Source organism: Saimiri boliviensis, chromosome 6 (genome assembly GCF_048565385.1).
Source record: "Saimiri boliviensis isolate mSaiBol1 chromosome 6, mSaiBol1.pri, whole genome shotgun sequence".
Taxonomy (NCBI): Eukaryota; Metazoa; Chordata; class Mammalia; order Primates; family Cebidae; genus Saimiri; species Saimiri boliviensis.
The window spans coordinates 47,740,361-47,766,139 of NC_133454.1; the positions used below are offsets into that span (position 1 = coordinate 47,740,361).

Here is a 25,779-nt window from a genome sequence, read left to right on the forward strand (position 1 = left end):
ATATATGCAATGGAATATTATTATTCAGCTATAACAAAGCATAAAATCCTGTCTTTTGAAGCAATATGGATGGAGCTGAAGATTATTATGTGAAGTGAAATAAGCCAGGCACAGAAAGACAAATACCGCATGTTCTCTACTAGTATATGGGAGCTAAAAAAAAAAGGTATCTCATGGAGATAGTTGATTGGTAGTAACTGGAGGCTGGGGAGGCTTGGTGGGGGTGAAGGAGAGGTTGGTTAGTGGATACAAAAATACAGTTAGATAAAAGGAGTAAGCTCTAGTGTGATAAGGTAGTAGGGTGACTATAATTTATTGTATAGTTTGAAATTGCTAGGCTGGGTGTGGTTGCTCATGCCTGTAATCACTGCACTTTGCTAAAAATACAAAAATTAGCCAGGCGTGGTGGCAAGTGCCTGTAATCCCAGCCACTTGAGGCACAAGAATTACCTGAACCCAGGAGGCAGAAGTTGCAGTGAGCTGAGATCATGCCACTGCACTCCAGCCGGGGTGGCAGAGCGAGACTCTGTCTCAAAAAGCAAAACCAAAACCAAAAATGAAATAGCTAGAAGAATTGGGATGTTTTAACATAAAGAAAAGATAAATGTTTGAGGTGATGGATATCCCAGTTACTCTGATTTGATCATTACACATTGTATGCATGTATCAAAATAACACGAGTCAGGCATGGTGGGCTCATGCCTGTAATCTCAGCTACTTGGGAGGCTGATGTGGGAGGATTACTTGAGTCCAGGGATTTGAGACCAGCCTGAGCAACATAATGACACCTCATCTTAAAAAAAAAAAGAAAAAAGAAAAAAATATATATATATATATATCACATGTAATCTAAAAATACGGACAGCTAACATGTATCAATTTAAACATTAATAAAATATGCTTTTGGTTAAAAAAAGGTTGGTCATGGGGATAAAGTCTAAAGAAACCTTCCCTCCCTCCCTCCTTCATGGAGGAAGGCAGCAGCTATTTGCCTCCCTTCCCTCTGTGCAAGGGAAGAAAATCCTATTGACCCCTCCATCTCTGCTCTAGGCGAAAGTGAAGACCCATTACAGCTAGTGGGGATGGGAAAGGAAAAAGAATAGTCTACGTTGGCAGCCGAGCAGGAAACTATCTTGGACTCAGGTTATAAGAGGCTGGCTACCACAGGGGGAGGAACAGGATCACTGAGAGAACCCCACTTAAAAACTGGGGCTGCATCAGGACAACAGAGAAGCACTCCTCATCCCCCACCACCAAAGGAGCAAGCCCTGTTTAATTAGCAGCAGTGGACTGCTTCTGAGGGAGGAAACAGCATAAAGAGACTGACTGAGGCATAGGCACAGGAGGAAAGCCGACAGCTGAGGGAGGGGAAGGACCATCGAGTAACAACCCTCCAGCAACCAGCTGTCCCTAAACCTTACTCTAGAAGACTTGGAAAATGGTGGTTTACTGAAGGTAACCTTAACAAAAATCTCAATCCGACTTCAGCTTCTGACCAAATTAACTCAACTGTCCCCACTGATGGCCTGGAAGAACAAATAGTGTGCCCATTTCTAGACAGATATTTTTACCTCTGTCTCTCCTGTCTTAACACATGTCTGGCATTCAGTAAGAAATTATGAGGCACCCACAAGAGCAAGAAAAAAAACCAAGCCACTGTGAAGAGCAAAAGCAATCAACAGAACAAACTCAAAATATGAGAAGGATGTTGAAACCATCAGAAAAGAAATTTAAAGTAACTATGACTCATATGTTTTATTTATTTATTTATTTATTTTGAGACGGAGTTTCACTCTTGTTACTCAGGATGGAGTGCAATGGCGCGATCTCGGTTCACTGCAACCTCCGTCTCCTGGGTTCAGGCAATTCTCCTGCCTCAGCCTCCTGAGTAGCTGGGATTACAGGCACGCGCCACCATGCCCAGCTAATTTTTTGTATTTTTAGTAGAGACGGGATTTCACCATGTTGACCAAGATGGTCTCGATCCCTTGACCTCGTGATCCGCCCGCTTTGGCCTCCCAAAGTGCTGGGATTATAGGCTTGAGCCACTGCGCCTGGCCTAACACTATAGATCTTAAGTTGCTAAGAGTTAAAGTAGGTTCTGTACCTTTTAGACTGGGAGGATAAGCCCCTTGGGATCTGAGTTTCTAAGGCTGCTTTGCTTCTGTGGTTCTTGTTCCTACCAATTTTTCTTTCTTTCTTTCTTTTTTTTTTTTTTTTTGAGACAGTCTTGGTTTGTTGCCAGGCGCCAGGCTGGAGTGCAGTGGCGCGATCTCGGCTCACTGCGACTTCTGCCTCCTGGGTTCAAGCAATTCTCCTGCCTCAGCCTCCCAAGTAGCTGGGACTACAGGCACGCGCCACCACGCCCAGCTAATTTTTGTATTTTTTGGTAGAGAAGGGGTTTCACCATGTTGGCCAGGATGGTCTCAATATCTTGACCTCAGCCTCCCAAAGTGCTGGGATTACAGGCGTGAGTCACCCTGCCCAGCTGATTTTTCTTTTTATGAATCACAGAAGTATTCTCTACTATGGACCTCCGAAAGTTAAATATTGGCAGAGTCCACAGCTTCTGCTGTGTGTCTACCTTGCCTCGGCTGCAATCTTGCCAGGCTTTTCTGTTCTTTGATCTTTAGCAGTGACCTCTCATATTAGTTGCTGTTCCCCTACTATGAGTGAGCAATGTTGAGTCCTCATGATAGTGTCCACGTGGAAAGCAATTCTCGTCCTAGTGTATCATAGCATGTGGACATGGTGTTTGGCAAGGGTGTGAGAGCTGTGAGCTGTGACCTCAGGCAGCTTTGTTTTCCTGGGACATTTTGAATAAGTGCAGATGGATGATTTGGAGCAAATGAATGTTCTAACCACAGTCTCTTTCTGATTGTAGAGTTGCCTCACTCACAGAGCTCTCCAACTGTCAGCAGCACCTGTACTAAAGTGCTCTATTTCACTGACCGGTCACTTACGCCTTTCATGGTCAATATACCAAAGAGGTGAGATTCTGGGATCATTATATTTCTCTGTAAAAAAAAAAGGAAAGGAAGACAGAACCTCATTAGTTGCTGCCCATATGAGCATGCCCATATGAGCAGGTGATAGGTTTTTGAGAAGCAATAGAGTGAGATGTCACTATAGTGAGATCAGCCACAGAGATAGAGATTTTAGTTTCAGCTTTTCCACTATTTAGTGGTATCTTAAGAGACAGGTCATGATCTACTACTAGATACAGGTAAAATAATAGTACTTTCAATCCTGAAAACTATGCAAATATTGCTCTGCATTTGGAAAAATCGTTTTTGTGTGTGTGTGTGTGTGTGTGTTCAAAATAGCTCCTGCTGACAGCAATGGATTGCAGCCTGGCAGTCACTCCAAGACTATGACTAATTGATCTTTGTTGCTATTCAATGACTGTAGCAACTAATCCCTATTAAGAAATTATGTCAAAAGCCTTCCAAAAATTCGGTTAATATACTTCCTTTTAAGGGGAAATGGTTTTGAAGTAAAGAAATTTAAACTCTGCAACCAACTATTGAGAGAGGTTATAGAATTTTCCTTTCCTAGAGAGTCTGTTTATTTAGTCTGGGTTAGAAGCCAGCTTCCTAAAGATAGAAGGATAAAGATGGTGATTCTTTTTTTTTTTTTTTTTTGAGACTGAGTTTCGCTCTTGTTACCCAGGCTGGAGTGCAATGGCGCGATCTCGGCTCACCGCAACCTCCGCCTCCTGGGTTCAGGCAATTCTCCTGCCTCAGCCTCCTGAGTAGCTGGGATTACAGGCACACGCCACCATGCCCAGCTAATTTTTTGTATTTTTAGTAGAGACGGGGTTTCACCATGTTGACCAGGATGGTCTCGATCTTTTGACCTCGTGATCCACCCGTCTCGGCCTCCCAAAGTGCTGGGATTACAGGCTTGAGCCACCGCGCCCGGCCAAGATGGTGATTCTTGATTTGATTGTACCATCTTAGAGAATTAGGATACTACAGCAAAGAAAATCAAGAGAACTTTGATGTATTTGTGCTTATTCAACAAATTTTTCCAGAGAAAAGTGATTTGGCTCCTGAAGCAATAAATTGATTTTAAATTCTCATATCACCCCATATTTAATACTTTTTCTTTCCCTAGTGGTTACTGGTTCTCCAGTCTCTGCTGTTTTAGAGTCATTTGGGTTATCAGGGGCAGTGACCTAATGAGGGGCTATTTCTTCTTATTGACTTTGGCAGGGGGCTGGGTTTAAAGTTGATATCTTATCTTTCCAGGTATTGATCAACAGTCTGCTTTTGTGCTCTCTCCCTGTGTTGCAGGTTGGAGGAGGTGACACTAAAGGATTTTAAAGCAGCTATTGATCGGGAAGGGAATCACCGGTATCACTTCAAAGCACTAGATCCTGAGTTTGGCACTGTCAAAGAGGAGGTAAAGAATCTGTGGGGAGTCTGGATGGTGTTATTGGTCCTTTCTGAACCCTGATGCCTTCTGTTCAAGCACTAGTGTCCAGAAGTACATGAGTTCCTTGACCAGGTCAGAGGAATTTGCCAGAGCCTCAGACCATGGTCCGATCACTCTAGGCAGGTGGTCATAGAAGAGCCCAAGATGCCCATAGGTTCTTTAGTTGTAGGACTTCATTATTTGACCAAGAACTTGAATAGAAGTTTTATTTTAAATTATTTTGCTAGGGAAAATAAAGAACCTAAGACAATAAAATAATTTTCCATCTGTAGCCAAATCTTGGAAAACTTTTCTTCCTATGTAGAGCAAAATAAACAGGCATGAAGATATGGAACTATATATTATGTGGTGATAGTTTCTCATAATGAAATCAAGGAACTTCTAGAGAGTCATCTATGCTTATGCCCAACTCCTTGAGTATTTTCTTAGCCTATGCAACTCTATAAATCCATTTGTCAAATATAGACTTTTTGGGGGGAAGACAGTTCTGGGTTATATAGTATTACAAGTACATTCATTGCAGTTACAGAATGAAAAAAGTTATTACACAAAAAGCCTGGGCTGCTGTGGCTCACGCCTGTAATCCCGGCACTTTGGGAGGCTGAGGCGGGAGGATCACAAGGTCAGGAGATCGAGTCCATCCTGGCCAACATGGTGAAACCCTGTCTCTACTAAAAATATTTTTAAAAATTAGCTGGGTGTCGTGGCGTGCGCCTGTAGTCCCAGCTACTTGGGAGGCTGAGGCAGGAGAATTGCTTGAACCCGGGAGGTGGAGGTTGCAGTGAGCCGAGATTGCGCCACTGCACTGCACTCCAGCCTGGCGCCTGGTGACAGAGACAGACTCTGTCTCAAAAAAAAAAAAAAAAAGAAAAGAAAGAAAAGAAAAGAAGAGGTAAAATTTTATTTTGTAACCATTTCCTCAGTGAAATGTTTTAATAACCCTGTTTTATTACTGGCTTAGGAAATGAGGTGGATGAATTAATGAAGACAACTGCAGCTGACAAATATGTTAAGATCAAGTCTTTTTTCTTCCCACCCTTTCTTTACAATGCCTGGTACCTAAATTTTCCACTTTCTCATTTTTAAAATACTTAGCACTATTTCTTTCCTCTAAGAAGCCCAAAGTACTTTATGACTGGTAATTTATTAATTCTTACAAATCTCTATTAGCAAAGTAGTATGAGGGATTTTTTTTTAAAAAAAAACAACCTATTTCATAGATGTGGATCTAAGAAAAAAAAAAATATCAGTTGCAATTCTAGGGACAAGACCAAAGGGACATAGAGTCTTAACTCAAGGCTTTCTTCTACATGTTTGAGGTCTTATTTTTATTAGCAGCAATTGTTTAGTGAGTGAGATTTCCTGTTTTTTTTTTTTTTTTCCCCTCTAGATTTTCCATGATGATGATGCCATCCCTGGATGGGAGGGGAAAATTGTAGCTTGGGTGGAAGAAGACCATGGAGAGAATTAATGCCAAGTATCAGATTGAGGGCTTGTGGAACCTGGTCACTCCCTGGCTGCTTCACTCAGGAAAGGGAACTAAAACCAGAATACACTAAGAAGTTTCTAGTTTGTACATCCAAACAGAAGCTTTTCCAAGTATGATGGCAACAGGTCAGTCCTATTTCTGTGCCTGGCACACCTGGTACTTAAAATTCTGTCCAAATGTAGACCATGAGTTCATCTGGAGTTCCTTGTCCGTGGGAACACAGTGTTTTATTCTACTCTGAGGACAACAAACCGAAGGCCTTAAACAATGGGGATGGATGATCCCGCCTCTATAGAGGCATGGCTGCTATTATCTGGAAACTAGGAATTGGATGCATCTCTCCTGTATGTTACAGTATTATTTTAATTGGCCTCAATGGTTGCAGCAATCAGAGTCCCAGCATTTGTACTCACAGACAAGGCAAAGGTACCAGCTTTTCTGTTTCTTAGAAGCTACTGCAAACCAAGAATAACTCATGAGGTGGTACCAAAGATGAAAGCCCAGTCTTCAGTAGTCTTTTGAACCGGATGTGGATGGTGCTGAACTGTTGCTTGGATGGGAAAAGGGCTGCCCATTTCGTGCTAAACTATGCTAAAACGGTACTTTACTAAGACCTTGGGCTGCCTCTTCTGTCTTAACTCCTTCTGCAGCTTGTCCTTTTGCCCACATAGGGCCTATTTCATGTACTGTTAGTTTTCTCTGGGGACTCTTAACTTTAGAGCCATTTCTTTTTCTTCCAACTGATGAACTTTGTGTTTGAAAGGAATAAGGAGTGAAAAGCTCCTTAAAAATCCAGGCGGGTATGGAAAGGTGCTGCTACCCATATTTTTTTTACTTTCTTTGTTTCATGACTTTCTTTAACTCATGGCATCTCCTTTGTAGTTAAAAGGAGACAGACCATTAATTTCAGCATTTCTTTGTGGTTTATAAGTACTGAGCATGAAGTACTTGTCTGCCCCTCCTCATTTCAAGGCCAGAGTTATTTTATATTTATGTATTTAATCTAGGCTGATCCTTTAGGGTACAATAGAAACCATGGGGTGTGGAGCATGAGTTGTGAATGGCAGGGATCATTCTGGGTGAAAAAAACCCAGAATCATTTCTCACGTACAACACTGTCACGTGAAGAAGCTAACAGTTCAACTACTGAGATTATTTGATAACCTGGGTTTTCTCATTCATCCACCAAGCACCATCAACCAATCAGCCATATTATTTATATACGTATTACCAAACACAGTCTGTCTGCCTGTGACCTCCAATGTACACTGCCAAACACAAGAGTAGGACAGATCCATTCTGTATTCTTGACCTGTCTGTCTCCAATTCATCTCCTCTTTTCAGCCATTTCAACAAACTACTCTTTGGAGCTCTGAGATGACATCTTGTTGTTTTACATAGATGTGTCTTTTAAAAACAGTTCATGTTTGGAGAATTCTTTTGTACTCATTTGCTTTTTGTCTGAGAACCATGTCTATTTTTATAACTGGAGTGTGAGTTCTGTATCTTCTCACATTCTATATACTGTATCCATTTTCTAGAGAACCCAGTAGCTTTTATACAGTCCCTTCTTACCACCCCTTGTGGTTTCAGAACAAGCTTTACTTTATTACAAGTATACTAATGACAACTAATTCCTATTCCAGTTCTACCTATTTTAGTTGTGAAGGTAGTTTTGTGTAATCCAGTTGATTGCTCCTGTAGCAGAGAGAAGGAGCTCAAAAGACACGTGATGTCTTTCATGTAAGTTTACCTGGTCTTTTCCTATTGAAGGATTTTTCATCAGAAATGACTGAGAAAGTTTGGGAAAGTCAGCCAAAAGAAAGAATTCATTACGAAAGCAAACAGAAGAAAACAGTATATTCTTACAGTTTTTTTTTTCCCAGGAAGTCTGGAGAAAAAGTCCTCATGTCACCAATTGCTCTTTTGCATGAATTTTAGTGTTTTGCTATAAGACAGCATGAGGGCTATCAGGCCAAAATTCATTATTGTATTTCTAATACAGTTTGTCTTAAATGTCTGTCTCTTAAAACAGTTTTTACTTGTCAGTTTTCTTTCAGCAAACAGTCTATTATGTGGAATTTAACTTTTCAGAGAAAATTTCCAAAGTCCTCTACCTTATTTGGCTTTTATCTCTGTCTTTTGGAAAGGAGCTGCATGGCCTCAGTGCCTCCATAAAAAGCTAAAGTTGCGTTCACGGGAGAACATAAGATCGTTTTTTTTTCCCTTAAGCTCAGTAATCTCACGTACCACAGGTAATGACCAAGCATCTCTGCTAGAGGATGTACCTCTCATAACTCCTGTGTACAATATGTTGGTGGTCCTCATTCCAGTTTCCAAAGTGAGAGGAGCCTTCTGAGCAGAAGTATGCAAGACTGATTTTGTTGGGAACAGTTTCTTACTTGGCTGCATTCTAGGAGGCCTCCTGACTTGTTCATGGTATTGTCCCCTGGTGGCATTGGTGTGGGGTATTTAGTCCTGCTACTTGCTTAAAGTTCTCTTTCTTTGAGAAAACTGAGGAACCAGAAAGCTTAGAGTTCATAAAATAATCTCTAAACCATGTTAGGTTAAAACAAAATGACCATCTCACAAAAATAAGTTTAGTTTACAAAATCTTCATTTAAGGCTGGGTATGGTGGCTCATGCCTGAAATCCCAGCACTTTGGGAGGCCGAGACAGGAGGACTGCTTGAGCCTAGGAGTTCAAGACCAGCCTGGGCAACATAGCAAGACTCCGTCTCTACAAAGAAATTTTATTATAAAAGTAGCTGGGCATGGTTGTGCACACCTGTAGTCCCAGCTACTCAGGAGGTCAAGGTGGGAAGACTGCTTGAGCCCAGGAGTTTGAGGTTGCAGTGAGCTGATTATGCCACTGCACTCCAGCCCAGGTGACAGAGCAGGACCCCATCTCCAAAAAAAAAAAAAAAAAAATCATTTAAAAACTGAAGACTGCTCAGTTCCCTAAATTAGCTGGGGGGACTGGAACACTTCAAAATGTTTACATTTTTAAATTTGAAGAATTTGTTTTAAACTTACTTGGTAATGGCAATTCTACTTACCAACTTTTCAGCTCTTTTTGACCAGTATAGTTGCAAATTAGGGAAAATATCTTTATACTCTACATCCAATCCAAGAGGACTCTAATTACTAAAAAGCATTTAGGTCCTAATTATTTTCACTGTTTTCATAAAATAAGCATTATGATTGCACACTCCTTCTACTGTCTGAATTTATGTTAAGAGGCATAGCTTGCTTAAAATACATATATATGTAAAATTATATTTTCTTAGAAACATGGATGTTTGCAACCATTGCTTTCAAAGAGATTATTACTGTGTATTCTCCCTGTTTTACAATATGTTTTCATGGAGACTATGTTATACCACAGGCTTCTGATTATCAAAGCGATAACCAGTTTTAACTGCCGGTATGTACCAGATTTGTGAACTAATTTAAAAAAAACACAAACTATGAATAAAATGGAGTTTGCAAACTAAATATCATTAATGATTTTCACTTGTGTTTATTGATGAGATTAATCAATAAAGCCATTTGTATTTAGTGAAAGCAAATTTCCTCAAGTGATCTCCCTGGTAGCATGGTTTACTTATTATGTGGAGAGTGGAGATAAGGATTACTTTATTGCTATAGATATTTTACAATTAGTATTTCTATATATCAAGGATAATTATCAAGGACAATTTATTTAGCACTTCTTTTGAAATTACATGTGAACTTGCAAATAAGAACCCAAGAGTATAAACTCAATGACAAAAGTTACGTATGCTTTGCAAGCATTAAGAACTCTTTCAGAAATGTGTATTTAAAACAACCAGAATTCCCAAATCATTTGAAAGCTGCCTCTTAAATGCCTCTTATCACTTCAACTTAAATGTTTGCTATACTGAATTCTTTATCTGAGTGCCTTCATTTGACTTCCAATTACAGATTTTCAACTATTAATTGGCTATCCCATTATGTTAAAATTAAATATGTACATAACTCAAAATCTTTCACTACCAACTAATTTCTTTTTCTCTCAATATCAGTGATACCACCATTCTCTTAAGTCTCTCTGCTTCAAACCTTCGAGTCTTGAGTCTCCTTTTCCATAATTTCCTTTATCCAATCTGTTTGGTGGAATCCAAGCTGGTTCTCTCAGGACTGATTTGACAAACCTAAGCATTCTTAACCTACCTTTGTGGTAAACTTGTCATCTCTGGACTGTTTGAGCTATACATTCCTATAATTTAGCTACTCTTAAGTCAAAAGTATATTCAGGATACAAACTCACTGTTCTTTGAAAAATGCAAAGAGGTTTAAGCAAGCATACCTAAGTGCACAGCAGATCATACAGATCACCTCCTACTTCATACCAAATAGGTCCAGTTATTCAAATACAGCAGAAGCAGCAACATAGTTTAGCCAATTCAAAAACATATTTATAATAATTTGTAAGTCCTTGCTGTTAAAATAAAGCCATTAAGAGGGGAAAGAAAAAAAAAACCCAATAATTTATAAGTCCTGGCCAGGCACGGTGGCTCACGCCTGTAATCCTAGCACTTTGGGAGGCCCAGGTGGGTGGATCACCTGAGGTCGGGAGTTCGAGATCAGCCTGGCTAACATGGTGAAACCCCCATCTCTACTAAAAATACAAAATTAGCTGGGCATGGTGGTGTGTGGGTCAAGATGGCCAGGGGAAGACCTTTGTTAATTCTAGCTAAATAATTATAAGCTTGATTGGCTCACAGTGCACTGAAGTTTATATTCGAACTAAACTATATTATTGGTGCCGTTAATTAGAAATCAAGCACCCACAGGAGACCTAAGGTAAAGACCATCGGGGAGCGCAGTAACACCGGGGAACACCGAGGGGTGGATGCAGGGCAGGGAATACTGCTGTGGTCCCACGAATGCCTTCTCAGCATGGAGACTGCACGAGGGTCTCCTAAAAAGGGCTTGTGCAAAGATCTCTGAGAAGAGAGGCGACCTCTGCTCACAAGATCTGAGAGGGTCTTTGCAGATGCGAACTGGCAAGGAGGAGAAAAGCCTTGCAGGGCAGAGATCCGGGAACACCTCAGGCTCTGCCTAGGTTCTCCGATTACGGAGTGATTTTAATTGTTCTAAGTCTTCAATGCTCAGGAGATAAAAGCTGGTTGATTCCTTGGGAGTGGTCAGACTGGGTGGCTCCTCCTCCGCTATATTTCTGATGCAGCAGCACCCTGATAACAATCAGTGATAAACTCAGAGTACTAATTTAGCATGTTTTAGAAGGATCTCAAGTGCTTTTAAAGCTTAGAGCACTAGTTTAGTATGCCTTAGAAGGATCTCAAGTGCAAGTGCTCCCCCGCCCCATCTTACCTACTCCTTCACCCTCCCCTTCCATGCCCATAACTTCAATGAGATTAAGCACAAAATAAAAGTGTTTGGAGCCCAGAGCTCGGGGCCAGGGAAGTTCCCACACTTGCGTTGGTCCCCTGGACCCATGCTGTAAATTCTACTCTTGTGTCTCTGTCTTTATTTCCTTATCTCAATCCCTCGCTACTGCCAGGACTAAGGGCACCTATGTACGGGGTTGTGGCTGGTACCCAGCAGTGGTGCGTGCTTGTAATCCCAGCTACTCAGGAGGCTGAGACAGGAACCCGGAAGCCTGGGTGACAGAGTCAGATTCTGTCTCCAAAATAATAATAATAATAATAATTTATAGGTCCTTTTACTAATTACAATTATTCTTCCATTGCTTCTTCCAATTGTTAATTCATAAGCTGTACATAATTGTAACAATATAATTGCCCTCCTCTTCATATTATTTCAAATATGCCTTTTCATTTAATCTGGAAATTTTATATTTCTCAATTATACTGCCTACATATCATTCTATTAAGCAGTTGTACCTGCTTAAACATTTCCAATTTAAGTAGGCATAAAATAGTATATCTAATCTGTTTTTACTTTTCCAAATTAATTGTTAGCAAGATTAACCACCCCCCCCGCCATTTTTTTTTTTTTTTTTTAAGAGACAGAGTCTATGTTGCCCAGGCTGGTCTCAAACTCTTGGGCTCAAGTGATTCCCCGACCTCAGCCTCTCAAGTATTGCTGGGAACTACAGGCACGCACCATCGCTCCTGGCTAACATCTTGTTTTAATGTTTTTCCCTCCAATTTCTTCTTGTGTTCTTGGTGTTGTCTAACACTGGGGAGGTGTGTACACTGGGGAGGTGGTGATATAAACACAGCACATGCTTCCTCCTTATCTAATGTCACCTTAATTGATATGTTTTCTTTTCTTCTTCTTTTTTTTTTTTTTTAAGATGGGGGTTTCACCATGATGGCCAGGGTGGTCTTGAACTCCTGACCTCAGGTGATTCCCCCCACCTGGGCCTCCCAAAGTGCTAGGATTACAGGCGTGAGCCTCTACGCCCGGCCAATTGATATGTTCTCTAATTAAAAGATAATCTTACAAGAGAAGCAAACCTAAAAAAAAGTCTTGATGACTTTCTGTTCATTAATTCAAAAGATAAACATTCAGCCACTGCTAATTACTGTATACTAAGCTCTGTGGCTACATGGAAGAACCACCCAGACACACTTCCTGCCCTCAAGGACTTACAGTTAAGTTTTGGTAGGAAACATATGAAACATAACGCTTTTGGTTACTTAATAGAATTCTATGGTATTAGGGGTAACAGAAACATGTTTTGTAACCTATATTTTCATACGGGGAATATGCTTAATCTTGCTACAGTATACACGACTGCGGGAATCTATATCTTTTCTGGGCTGCCTTTGGTACCACCTGGCTGGAACACCTGTTCATTCCACTTTCTGGTTGGGTACAAACCTGAGACGGAATCTTTGTAACCCAGAACGGCCTGCGCCCGGTGGGGCCCAGTCCGTCCTCATTCCGATGCGCGGAAGTAGAGGTCACCACGTTGCACCCCTCCATTCCCCCGCAGGCGGTTCCTCAATCCTTCACCACCCCCGGGCTCCAAGACCCCGCCCTTTGGCCTGAGGCTCCCCCTGCCCAGGGAGTTCCCCGCTCACTTCCAGCTTTTCCTCAAAGCTGCGCCACGCCCCTCGGCCCAGACTCTCTGGTCGCTCGTCCGCGAGTAGCCCGCGTCTTTGCCACTTTTTAGACCCCTCCCTCTCGGTTGTACCCTTCCCGTCTCTTGGACCCCGCCGGATGCCTCACCTAGGACCCCACCACTTTCCACCCCTTTCTGTCTGTTATTTCTCCCAAACTTGCGCCCGCACAGGCCCTGCTGCAACGCCCCTGCGCCGGGAGTGCCTCTTGTCCCCACTCCAGAGAGGAAGGGCGTGGGTGCGGCGCATTTCTGGCCTGGGGAGGGGTTGGAATAAACCTGCGGGGCCCATTTTACGACACCGTGCGGCTGTGCGGCGTGGCTGACGGCAACGCCGTGCCGCTCCTGGAGAGGTCACTTCGGAGACGGCGTTGGTTTTGGGGTGTGGGGGGTTGGTGGCACTATGTGGCGCGTCTGTGCGCGACCCGCCCAGAATGTAGCCCCACGGACGGGACTCGGGGCTCGGTGGACGGCCTTGCGGGAGGGACCTGGATCTCCACGAGTGACCTCGCGATCTGGCCCGGCTCCGGCTCGTCGCAGCAGCGTGACCACAGGGTATGGCGGGGTCCGTACACTGTGTGGCTGGACCCCCAGCTCGGGGGCCACGCCGCGGAACCGCTTCCTGCTGCAGCTTTTGGGGTCGCCCGGCCGCCGCTGTTACAGTCTTCCCCCGCATCAGAAGGTGAGCCCTCGACCGGTCCTTCTCGGGACGACCCGTCCTTCAGAGCCGACTGGATGCCTGCAGGATCCTCCTTGAGAGGCCTCATTGATCCTCCAACCATTCCCAGTGTCTGCTTTCGCCTTTTGTCCAATAGTCAGCTTTGCTGTAGCTCCTTAGCTTCCCTCTCATGATCTATTCCATTAAAAGGAGAACTTCAAGACTGGGGCTGTATGCAAAATATCTGCCGGGGTTCATGCCTTGTCAGACCCACAGGACTGTGGAGGAGAAAGCCTGTCATTGGAAAGTATTAACTTACCGTGGGCAGCAAATCGCTTTGTATCCCTAGTTCCTAGTGTGTACGCTAGGATAAACTCGTTGCATGAAATTGAATTAAATGAAATGTTAAGCCAGACTGAGAGTTAGGCAGCCCTTTAAAAATTTAATGTTTCTTCTTTTTTTCTTCCAGGTTCCGTTGCCTTCTCTTTCCCCCACAATGCAGGCAGGCACCATAGCCCGTTGGGAAAAAAAAGAGGGGGACAAAATCAATGAAGGCGACCTAATTGCAGAGGTAAGTAGTTTTAAAATAAAGGAGGTGAGTTTGAAGAGACTGGCTTTGCTGAATTGACTGAACATTGACTTTCTGGATGTGTAGTTACCCCTTTGCTTAAGAAACTTAAGTGTTTTTCACAGCTTTATGTTAGACAAGATTGGTTGGATGAGTTATCAGCAGCTGGCCAAACTGATGTTTAGCCAAGGTGTTTCTAAAATAATTCCTTCTTTTAAATCTGTCCTAGTGGCCTTATCCTCACATGAACTGTTTAATTCTAGACACAAAGGCTGACCAACATGGTGAAACTCCCATCTCTGCTAAAAATTCAAAATATAGCCGGGCCTGGTGGCCTGTGCCTGTAATCCCAGCTACTCCTCCGGAGGCTGAGGCAGGAGAATGGCTTGAACCAGGGAGCCGGGTGGGGAGGTTGCAGTGAGCTGAGATTGCATCACTGCACTCCAGCCTGGATGACAGAGTGAGACTCTGTCTAAAAAAGAAAAATTCTAGACACAAGCTAATAAACTACATAGCAACAGTACAAACCTAATCTGCTGCTTTTTGTGTTTAAAGGTTGAAACTGATAAAGCCACTGTTGGATTTGAGAGCCTGGAGGAGTGTTATATGGCAAAGATACTTGTTGCTGAAGGTACCAGGGATGTTCCCATTGGAGCGATCATCTGTATCACAGTTGGCAAGTGAGTACTACCCTCATAATTTGTGGAACTTCATTGCTTGGTGGAGTATTTTAACCCAGAATTAAGAATTAGGAGTTAAAGACTTTCTTTTTTTAAGACTATTTTTGTGAGGGCTGAATCTGTCTGTTTATTATATTTATGTATTCTTTCTCTTACTTAGGCCTGAGGATATTGAGGCCTTTAAAAATTATACATTGGATTCCTCAGCAGCAGCTACCCCACAAGCAGCCGCAGCACCAACCCCTGCTGCCACTCCTTCACCACCTACACCTTCTGCTCAGGCTCCTGGTAGCTCATATCCCGCTCACATGCAGGTGAGGCTCAGCTTCTGAGTGATTGCTGTAGATGATTTATTATTTACTCACTTTTTTTTGTAGATAGCTACTACATCTTGGAAACTGACATTAAATGTGGTTAATGCTTGTCATTTGGGAGTATACAGAGATTTAAACATGAAAATTGACAGCTTTTCTTCCTGGTTGTTATTTCCAGGTATAAGAACTTGAACAGTTCCTGTAAGCTTTCTCAGCCTCAGGGTAGTACACAGGGTAGTGCGTGGCACTTTTCATTCAAGAACACTGTGGTATAGATTTTGAGGATGATTTTTACTCATATCTACTCCCTGTGTAATTAGAGTTTATAGTAGGCTGTGTTAGTCTGTTTTACGTTGGCATAAATATCTGGGGCTGGGTAATTTATAAAGAAAAAAAGTGTCCGGGCATGGTGGCTCACGCCTGTAATCCAAGCACTTTGGAGGCCAAGGTGGGCGGATCACCTGAGGTCGGGAGTTCAAGACCAGCTTGACCAACATGGTGAAACCCCATTTTTAAAATTAAAAAAAAGAAGAAAAAAATTTTATTTGGCTTATGGTTCTGCAGGCTGTACAAGAAGCATGGCACCAGCATCTGTTTCTCTTGTGGCCTCAGGAAGCTTACAATCATGGGGGAAGGGGAAGCTGGTGTGTCACATAATGAGAGCGGGAGCAACAGACAGAGGGGAGTGGGTACCAGGCTCTTTATAACAATCAGATTTCCCCTTCACTCATTACTGTGAGGCATGCACCAAGCCATTCATGAAGGATACCCCTCCAGTACACCGACATCTCCCACCAGACCCCATCTCTAACATTGGGGATTATATTTCTTTTTTGGGGGGGTGTTCTTTTGACATGTGGTGATCTGTTTTCCAAGAGTGAGTGAAGTAGTACAATAGTATTAATAAATGAGAAAACTGACAAAAATTAAGTGGCAATCCAGCCATCCTTTTCTAAATGATTCTCACTAGAATTTTTCCATAATCTAGTTTATTTGTAGAAATTTTTGTATAGAAATCACTTCTTTGGAAATAATGTTCTACTCTGCGGTATGTTAGTAACAATAACTTAGGATTTTTGCCTGGTATTTAGTTCACACATGTATTACATGCTGTTCATCAAATTCTGTCTCATGATATAAGACTGACTTAATTTCTTTATTTTATGTCCGTAGCTTTGTGTGCATGTATTAGGGCTTTACCTTAATTATCCTTTAAGATATTATGTAGAAATCATTGACTTCACTGTTTGTTAAGAAGCAGATCAAGATGGCAAATTCTGAACAAAAAAGCACTTAAAATTTTTTTTTCTGAGGCTTATCTTTTTTTCCCCCTCTCTGGAAACTTCTTCAATTGAAATTATTTTCCTCTTAGCATAATGCTGTTGCTAATCGGATACAAAAGGCAAACAGGATAGCAAATGAAATTCGTAATAACTAAATAACCAAATTCAGTGGACACGCAAGCCATATAAATAGTAAAGCAATTTTAAATTTAGATAGGCATTCTGATGTTTGAATTTTATTGAGGTGGAAATGACTATTATAAAAACGGCTTTTTTTCCTCATTTAAAAAAAATTTTTGAGACGGGCTCTTACCCCATCGCCCTAGGCTGGAGCGTGTAGTGGCGCGATTTCAGCTCACTGTAACCTCTGCCTCCTGGGTTCAAGGGATTCTCCTGCCTCAGCCTCCCAAGTCGCTGGGAATACAGGTGCACACCACCACACCTAGCTAATTTTGTATTTTTAGTAGAGATGGGGTTTCGCCATGTTTGCCAGGCTAGTCTCGAACTCTTGCTGGGAAGCTATTGAGGTGCTAAGCTTTTGCTGTGATGAGTATTTGGATTATCACAGTCACCATTATTCTGTGAAACTATGTAAGCCTGCCTGACTGTTATTGTGTACAAGTCTTCTTAGTATTAAGCAATAATACGTGTTTGTTTCTACAGGTACTTCTTCCTGCCCTCTCTCCCACCATGACCATGGGCACAGTTCAGAGATGGGAAAAAAAAGTGGGTGAGAAGCTAAGTGAAGGAGACTTATTGGCAGAGATAGAGACTGACAAAGCCACTATAGGTGAGATTTCTTCAGCTCTTAGTGGTTGAGGCACTGAGTTTCCCAATGAGGAAGAGGATTGCCATTCTTTCCTATAATGAGTGAGTGATAACATGAAAACTTTATAATTCTTAGGGTTCATTTTCTGGGTTAGAATGTTTTGTTTTTATTTAGTTACATCTATCCTTAAGTTTTTATTTATTTGTTTGTTTATTTGTTTCTGAGGCAGGGTCTTATTCTGTTGCCCAGGCTGGAGTGCAGTGGCAAGATCATAGCTCACTGTAGCCTCCACCTCCTGGGCTCATACCCAAACGATCCTCCTGCTTTAGCCTCCCAAGTAGCTAGGACTACAGGCCGGAACCACCACACACGGTTGATTTAAAAATTTTTTTGTTAGAGATGGTGTCTGACTTTGTTGCCCAGGCTGGTTTTGAACTGGCTCAAGCGATCCTCCCAGCTTGGCCTCCCAAAGTGCTGGGACTCCAAGCATGAGCCACTGTGCCTGACCCAGGATAATTTATAACAAAAATATGCATAGTCAGATTTGTCAGTTCCATCCTGTACTCACTGAATCAAAGGCAATCAATCATTGTCAATTTACAGATTATTTTTAGGCCCAAGTTTGCTTCTTGTCCTTATTATGTTACTGAGAAGCTGTATCAGAACTGCTGCTATCTAAACTGAGCAAAGGAAGGAAAGAAGAAACAGAAAATCATTTCCATGGCAGGATAATAGTAAAGAATTTAAGATGTCTTTGAGGGAAACTGAAACCACAGTTGAGGTTGTTTTCATAGTTTGAGAATGACTGATAGAATGTATGTATGTAATATATGTATGTTCAGATATGTCATATGTCCATATGTCTCCTTCTTAACTCATTTTTAGGCTAAAAAATAAAACTGATATAGACAATCATGTATTTATGATTTTTTAATAGATATTTATAGGTATTATGAATTTCTTCTCTTTGCATTTATTTATTTATTTTTTTGAGACAGAGTTTTGCTCTGTCACCCAGGCTGGAGTGCAGTGGTGGGATCTTGGCTCACTGCAACCTCTGCCTCCTAGGTTCAAAAAATTCTCATGTCTCAACCTCCCGAGTAGATGGGATTACAGGTGTGTGCCACCACGCCCAGCTAATTTTTTGCATTTTTAGTAGAGATGGGTTTTCGCCATGTTGGCCAGATTGGTCTTGAACTCCGGACCTCAGGTGATCTGTCCTTGTCGGCCTCCCAAAGTGCTGGGATTATAGGCATGAGCCACTGCTCCCGGCCTAAATGTATTTTTTATACTGTATTCCTGGTAGGGAAATGGAAGGATTTATCCAAGATGTGTTCATCAAGGAGAGGCACAACAGTACAGAAAGCCATATCTAGCTTGGTAGCTTCCTTAATTTGGCATGTATGTAGTTCTTAGCTTTAGCATTACAGCTGACACCATCATCATAGAGTCCTATGAAGCTGACCTTGGAGTTTTTTTTTCTTTTTTTTTTTTTTGAGACGGAGTTTCACTCTTGTTACCCAGGCTGGAGTGCAATGGCGCAATCTTGGCTCACCACAACCTCCGCCTCCTGGGTTCAGGCAATTCTCCTGCCTCAGCCTCCTGAGTAGCTGGGATTATAGGCACATGCCACCATGCCCAGCCTATTTTCTGTATTTTTAGTAGAGACGGGTTTCACCATGTTGACCAGGATGGTCTTGATCTCTTGACCTCGTGATCCACCCACCTTGGCCTCCCAAAGTGCTGGGATTACAGGCGTGAGCCACTGCGCCTGGCCTTGGAGATTTTTAAATAACTTTTAGAACTAACCACTGTCTGTAATCTTTCATAGTTTTATTGAACAGATATTTATTTGGAATTTACTTTGTACCAGGTGCTATTTTGTACCAGATATTATTTCTAAGAACTTGAAAAACATTAATCCATTTAAATGTATAACATCCCTGTGAGGTTGGAGCCATTATTATTGCCATATTGTAGGTAAAGAAATCAAGACACAGAAGGTTAAATAGGTTGTAAAAAAGGTTGTATAGCTAGCTTGAATGAGAAAAATCATTTTACTTAAAACTGTGCTGTGAATTTCGAGGGATAGTGGATTCCCCTAAGTTCCATAATGTTTTTTCTTTCTATTTAAGGTTTTGAAGTACAGGAAGAAGGTTATCTGGCAAAAATCCTGGTCCCTGAAGGCACAAGAGATGTTCCTCTGGGAACCCCACTCTGTATCATTGTAGAAAAAGAGGCAGATATATCCGCATTTGCCGACTATAGGCCAACTGAAGTAACAGATTTAAAACCACAAGCACCACCACCTACCCCACCCCTGGTAGGTATGCTTCTAGAATTCAGGAAACACTTACCTTGTTCATCTCTAAATTAAGGAGTTTTGGTTAGATGATATACTGGGTTCCTTGCAGCTCCAAGATTCTATGATTGAGTAGGGAGATCATTTATTAACATTTGTATTATACTGTGTCGTTCATCTAATGGTCGATAGTTTGGGCCTTGCAGCTTTTTTTTCCCCTGTTTTCTAGAGTCCTGCTGAGAACAAAGCTGAATGGCATGTTTTCTTTCTGCTTTAGACATAGATATCATGCTTGTGGAAAGTAGGGCTTTATTGCCCCACCCTTTTCTTTTTTTGATAGGCAAGGTCTCACCCTGTGGCCCAGGCTGGAGTACAGTGGTGCAATCATAACTCACTTCATTGCCCATTTTTAAAATCAAATGTACTGAATAATCTCTGTCACTTTAATTTTCTTGGTATTGATGTAGTAGGTCAAGCATATGTTTGTGATACAGTGGAACCTTGATATGACTTGTTTTGCATATAATTTTTTATATTAAAAAATAAATGGCCGGGCACGGTGGCTCACGCCTGTAATCCCAGCACTTTGGGAGGCCGAGGCAGGTGGATCACGAGGTCAAGAGATCGAGACCATCCTGGTCAACATGGTGAAACCCCATCTCTACTAAAAATACAAAAAATTAGCTGGGCATGGTGGCGCGTGCCTGTAATCCCAGCTACTCAGGAGGCTGAGGCAGGAGAATTGCCTGAACCCAGGAAGCGGAGGTTGCGGTGAGCCAAGATTGCGCCATTGCATTCCAGCCTCGGTAACAAGAGCAAAACTCCATCTCAAAAATAAATAAATAAATAAATAAATAAATAAAATATATGAGGACAAAATATTTAGAAAAAAATAAAAAAATAAAGAATTTATTATATTACCAAATACTTTATACACTATATAACATGAACTTGTATTAACTCCAACTATAGATAACAATGACAATGAAGCTTCCGCAGATGCTAGAGTAATGTGAGTTTAAACTAGGTAAACATTTCTACCAGAGAAAACTTGATTTCTGCCTACTGTACATTCATGGGAAGCTGGCAAGTAGCATTGATGCTGTATTTCTGAAGATACTTTTCAACATGGGATCTTCTAGCATAATTTTATAATTTATAATTAGCTGGTTGGGAGTGGTGGCTCACACCTGTAATCCTAGCACTTTGGCCGGCCAAGTTGGGTAGATCACTTGAGGTCAGGAGTTCAAGACCAGCCTGGTCAACATGGTGAAACCTGGACTCTACTAAAAATACAAAAAATTAGCTGGGTGTGGTTGTGTGCATGCCTGTAATCCCAGCTACTCAAGAGGCTGACGCAGGAGAACTGCTTGAACCTGGAGGCGGAGGTTATAGTGAGTCGAGATTATACCACTGTACTCCAGCCTGGGCGACAGAGATTCCCTCTCAAAAAAAAAAAAAAAAAAAAAAGAAGGAAATTAGGTTAATTCAAAACAAAAATCATGTTGGTGATCTAAAAGAATGAGAAAGAACTGGTAAGAGATTACAGTGAAGAAAGGCCTTAGAATACTATACACTGATTGGCAGTTTTAATTCTATGTTTCTTCATGTTGTTATGGAGTAAGGTAACTTTGTTCCATCTTTGACATAGAAGTATATTGTTCTTGCTGTTCATATTACTACATTATGTTGGTTAGGCAGGAGAAAAGTACATTATGATCTTTGGAAAAAAGATAAAATGTATTAATATTTAATTAAAACAGTTGTAATTAATTAATAAGATGTAAACTTTTAATCTTTCAGACCAGTCTTTGAAGTGGTGAATAAAAACCGTTTGTAATTTTTTTTCAAAAGGTGGCCACTGTTCCTCCAACTCCCCAGCCTTTAGCTCCTACACCTTCAGCACCCTGCCCAGCTACTCCTGCTGGACCAAAGGGAAGGGTGTTTGTTAGCCCTCTTGCAAAGAAGTTGGCAGTAGAGAAAGGGATTGATCTTACACAAGTAAAAGGTAAATCTGTTTCTATGGAATGGAATTGTAAAGTTAAAATTTAGTTGAATTTCCTCCTTAAGACTTGCAAATACAACTATATGTAGCCGTACTTTTAACTGGGATAGTAGGGATAATTGTTAATAATTATATCTGAAAGGAGAAATATTTCTTTCGTTGCCGCTACAGAGTAGGGAAGCTTTTTCTGTGCTTTATTTAGTCTGCTGAAAATTTACCCATACACTTTAGATACCTTTTTTTTTTCTCTTCTATGCATAGAAACTGCTTAATTGTTTGGTGAAAGTATATGTACTTGTTCAGCAAATTGGGTTATGGGACTTGATTGTGTAGTAAGAAGAAACCTCTATTAGTGCTAGGTTGACTAGCAATGAGCAAAGCAAAACAAAACTTGAAATTGGGGTTACTTGGAATAACTTAAAATAGTAAACTTCATGTAAAACAGAACTAGAGCTCCCTGAAGGCAAGGGAAAACACTTTCCTTATCTGTCTCTGCCCAAAGAAAAAGCATAGCTTTGTGATAAGAGCACCGGGCCTGGAATTAGACCACTTAGTGTTTAATCCTGGCTTTTTTTCTATGTAGTATTTTTTTAAATGTGATAATTATGTAATAATTTTCTATGTAATATGTTTTCCAGTGAAGTACTTAAATTGTATGTCCTTGTGTCAATTACTTTTCTATCTGTAAAACTGAGGTACTGTACATTGTATAGATTGTGAGAGTTAAATGAGCTATAGCAGGTGAAGTGCTTAGAACTGTATCTAGCATATAAGTACTCAATACATGTCAGTTGTCATTCATATTGAAATGATTACCTGGCACTTAAATAAGTGTTGTTAAATTAAACTTAAGCTAAAATTCAGTGTGGGATAACTAAGATACTTATTTGGAAAAGGGGGAAAGTTGCTATTCTTGGAATTTGGTTTGATGGCTAGTGCTATGTGCCAGTCATTTAACTTGCCATACTTAATGTACATAACACCTCTTAAAGTAAGAATTATTATTCCCTATATTTTGGATGAGAAAACAGACTCAGACTCTTCAGGGTTCTTCCTTCCTGTTAAATAGTAAAGTTGCAGTGTTTGACTCTAGATTTGTTTAACTTCGAAGCCTGTTTTCTTCACACTACCCTATGCTGCCTTCTATTTTGATGCTTTGCCATCTCTAATTACTAAAGAAAAATATGCTTATTTCCCCAATTGTCAAGTTATGGGTACTCAGTGGCGGTTATCCCTTATCTGCAATTTCCTGTTTTGTAGTTAGAAAGCAAGCTAATCCCAAGACACAATAATAGAGTGTTGCAAATTTTTTGAACCTCATAGATTCTTGTAATATTGGAAGACTTTTTTTCCATCATGCTATTTCAGTATGTTGCTATGAAAGTATATTGCTATTTATGTATATATGATGAGAATCAGGGACAGCAGTGTAAGTTGGAATAACTTTTTATTTTTTCTAATTCTTTTTTTCTTTTTTTCCCCCCAAGTATGCCCTACATATTTGCAAGTTGGAATAACTTAAAGGGAGGAAGGACTGGGTTAATAATTATATGTGAAGTGTTTAGACAAGCAAAGAAGGACCATTTATTAGATATTTAGGAATACTGGTTACCTTACTAAAGATATAAGTGGAAAGTCCTTTGGGTATGAGCTGACAGGAGTGTTAAGAGAAAAAAAAGAAAGAAGAAAATCCCACTTTTCCTACTATACGGGCAGTTAGGTGATTTTAGGTGATTCATTTATTATTTAAACAAATATTCATCGAGTACTATCTACAAATCAGACACTTACTCATCAGATGGATAAGATTTCAGTTTTAGTTGCTTATGTGACCAACGAAAGGATTAAATGAACAGAAAGGAAATACAGCATAGTTAAGAGTGTGAGCTCTGTAGTTGGAATGCTTGGGTATGAACCTCAGCTCTTCCTTATATTAACTGTGTGACCTTTTGTGTCACAGTTTCTTTGTGTATAAAAACAATAGGTTTAACAGTTGCAAGGTTTAAATAAGTTAAACAGTGCCTGTACAGACAAAGCATATCTAGGTATTATAATGATAGTATTTTTATTATTAAATAAGATTTAATTGCTAAGAAAGAAACTCAATGATATACTAGCGAGTGAAAGGGTGGATGGATACATGTGCAGTCATGACTACTTTTAGACAGGGTGATTGGGAGATCTTTTTGATGAGGTGACATTTGATTTGATCTGAAAGATGAGAAGGAGGCAGCTTGAGCCAACCATGTGAAGAACTAGGGAAAGACCATTTTGGGCAGAGAGACTAGCTGTACACAGTGTGAAATGGGAAAGAGTTTAGCATGTCTGAGGAACGTAAAAGAGGCCAGTGTTAATGAAGCATAATGAGCAAAGAGTCTAGTAGGAGACGATATTTGGAAAGAAACAGGGATGAGAACTTAAAAGACCTTATAGATTATGTAAAGAATTTGAGGGCTGGGCGTGGTGGCTCATGCCTGTAATCCTAGCACTTTGGGAGGTTGAGGCCGGTGGATCACTGGCCAACATGGCGAAACCCCAGCTCTACTAAAAAATACAAAGATTAGCTGGTCATGGTGGCTCGTGCCCATAATCCCAGCTACTTGGGAGGTGGAGGTTGCAGTGAGCTGAGATCGCGCCACTACACTGCAACCTGGGCTACTGAGCCAGACTCCATCTCAAAAAAAAAAGAGTTTGAATGTTATTTAAAGTACAGTAGGAAGCCATTGAGAAATTTAAGCAAGGAAGTGAAATAAAATGATTGTGTTTTTAACAGATCATTTTGGTTGCTTTATGGAAATGGATGAAACATTTGTCTGGTTTATCTTTGACAAGATCTCTATGCTTTTTAACCCTTAGTCCAGTATTCTTCCTTTTATACCATATTGCTTTATGATGGCCTGTGGTGCTGCCTAAGAGAGATAGGAAAAATGGTTTAAAAGGTTTCAACTAGGCTGGGCGCCCTGGCTTATGCCTATAATCCCAGCACTTTGGGAAGCCAAGGCAGGTGGATCACCTGAGGTCGGGAGTTCAACATCAGCCAGACCAACATGGAGAAGTCCTGTTTCTAGTAAAAAAAAAAAAAAATACAAAATTTGCCAGGTATAGTGGCACATACCTGTAATCCCAGGTAATTGGGAGTCTGAGGAAGGAGATTTGCTTGAACTTGGGAAGTGGAGGTTGTGGTGAGCTGAGATTGTCCCATTGCACTCTAGCCTGGGCAACTAGAGTGAAGTTCTGTCTCAAAAAAACAAAACAAAACAAAACAAAACAAAAAGCAGTTTCAGCTAACTCCTAAGTCAGGGAATTCTTGTATTCTTGTGGCTGGCTGAAGCTTAGCATAAGGCAGGTGGTACTGTAGATTTCCTCCTCTTGAGGGGCTGTGGTGTCTAGATCAGCCTCGGTTATTAGGGGAGATTATGGTTTCTGTCTTTTATAAAGAAGGAAATCTACAGGGGTACTGCCAACTCTGTTCTAGAGCTCCTGTTGAGGATAAATACAATCCTAGCCAGCTCAGTTTTTATAATGAAGGAAAGGAATGGGGAAGAACTGCACACAACAAGAGTCCTTTTTAAAGTCTGCCTTGGGGGAAGATGAATTAATTTGATCAAATTTTTTCTTAGAAGTGGGCCAGTGTAAAAGGTATTATATAATAATAACTAAATTCTAAATCTCCTTAGAATTAAAGGTCAAGATTATCTACTTGGGACCAAAATTAAACCTAAGAGGTTGTAGGAGGGAGGAAGTAATATAAGTAAAACTAAATATACTGAGAGAACTTTGAAGATCCTTCCTCATGTGTGATATTCCACCTTTTTTCCTTCATTTCCTTTAACATGGGCCAGTTTAGAACTTTGGCTACTGTGAAGAAGCTGTGAATCATGGAGACCACATAAGGAATGAATGATTCTAAAGATGGGATAATTGCAGTTACGAGTTATTTATGCTGTTTTGGGGTGAAAAAATTGACTTGATTTGTCAAAATAATTGTTGTTATACCTGTCTATTCTGTACAAAAGGAATTCCTTATGGTCACATAAATCCAGAACCCAAATGAGATCTATTTCAGGGCTCAGGAATGGATTTTTGGAGCTAACCAGGAGGAGGCAGCTAGTTTTCCTTTTGGTGAGATATAAAGTGTGTTCGGCATTATCCTTATGCCAGTATTTCCCAATTTAAAAATAAGGAAGATGA

The 25,779-nt window shown here is 40.8% G+C and overlaps 2 protein-coding genes across 4 annotated transcripts in view; both read left to right on the top strand.

Annotated features, from left to right (window-relative positions):
- The window catches only part of DIXDC1 (DIX domain containing 1), a 97,612-nt gene extending 85,670 nt beyond the window's left edge, over positions 1-11,942 (top strand). For 2 of the 3 annotated variants that reach the window (XM_003923714.4, XM_010334572.3), the window contains 3 exons: positions 2,885-2,990; positions 4,299-4,407; positions 5,831-11,942. In XM_003923714.4, the coding sequence (XP_003923763.1) occupies positions 2,885-2,990; positions 4,299-4,407; positions 5,831-5,911 (296 nt within the window). In that variant the 3' untranslated portion in view covers positions 5,912-11,942. The remainder of the gene's footprint in view (positions 1-2,884; positions 2,991-4,298; positions 4,408-5,830) is intronic. The other variant, XM_010334571.3, reaches the window with a different exon arrangement.
- A 1,381-nt stretch (positions 11,943-13,323) lies between these two features.
- The window catches only part of DLAT (dihydrolipoamide S-acetyltransferase), a 34,407-nt gene continuing 21,951 nt past the window's right edge, over positions 13,324-25,779 (top strand). The window contains exons 1-7 of the mRNA XM_039471036.2: positions 13,324-13,691; positions 14,137-14,238; positions 14,791-14,915; positions 15,076-15,229; positions 17,176-17,302; positions 19,417-19,604; positions 21,438-21,591. Coding sequence (XP_039326970.1) covers positions 13,413-13,691; positions 14,137-14,238; positions 14,791-14,915; positions 15,076-15,229; positions 17,176-17,302; positions 19,417-19,604; positions 21,438-21,591 — 1,129 coding nt within the window. The 5' untranslated portion in view covers positions 13,324-13,412. The remainder of the gene's footprint in view (positions 13,692-14,136; positions 14,239-14,790; positions 14,916-15,075; positions 15,230-17,175; positions 17,303-19,416; positions 19,605-21,437; positions 21,592-25,779) is intronic.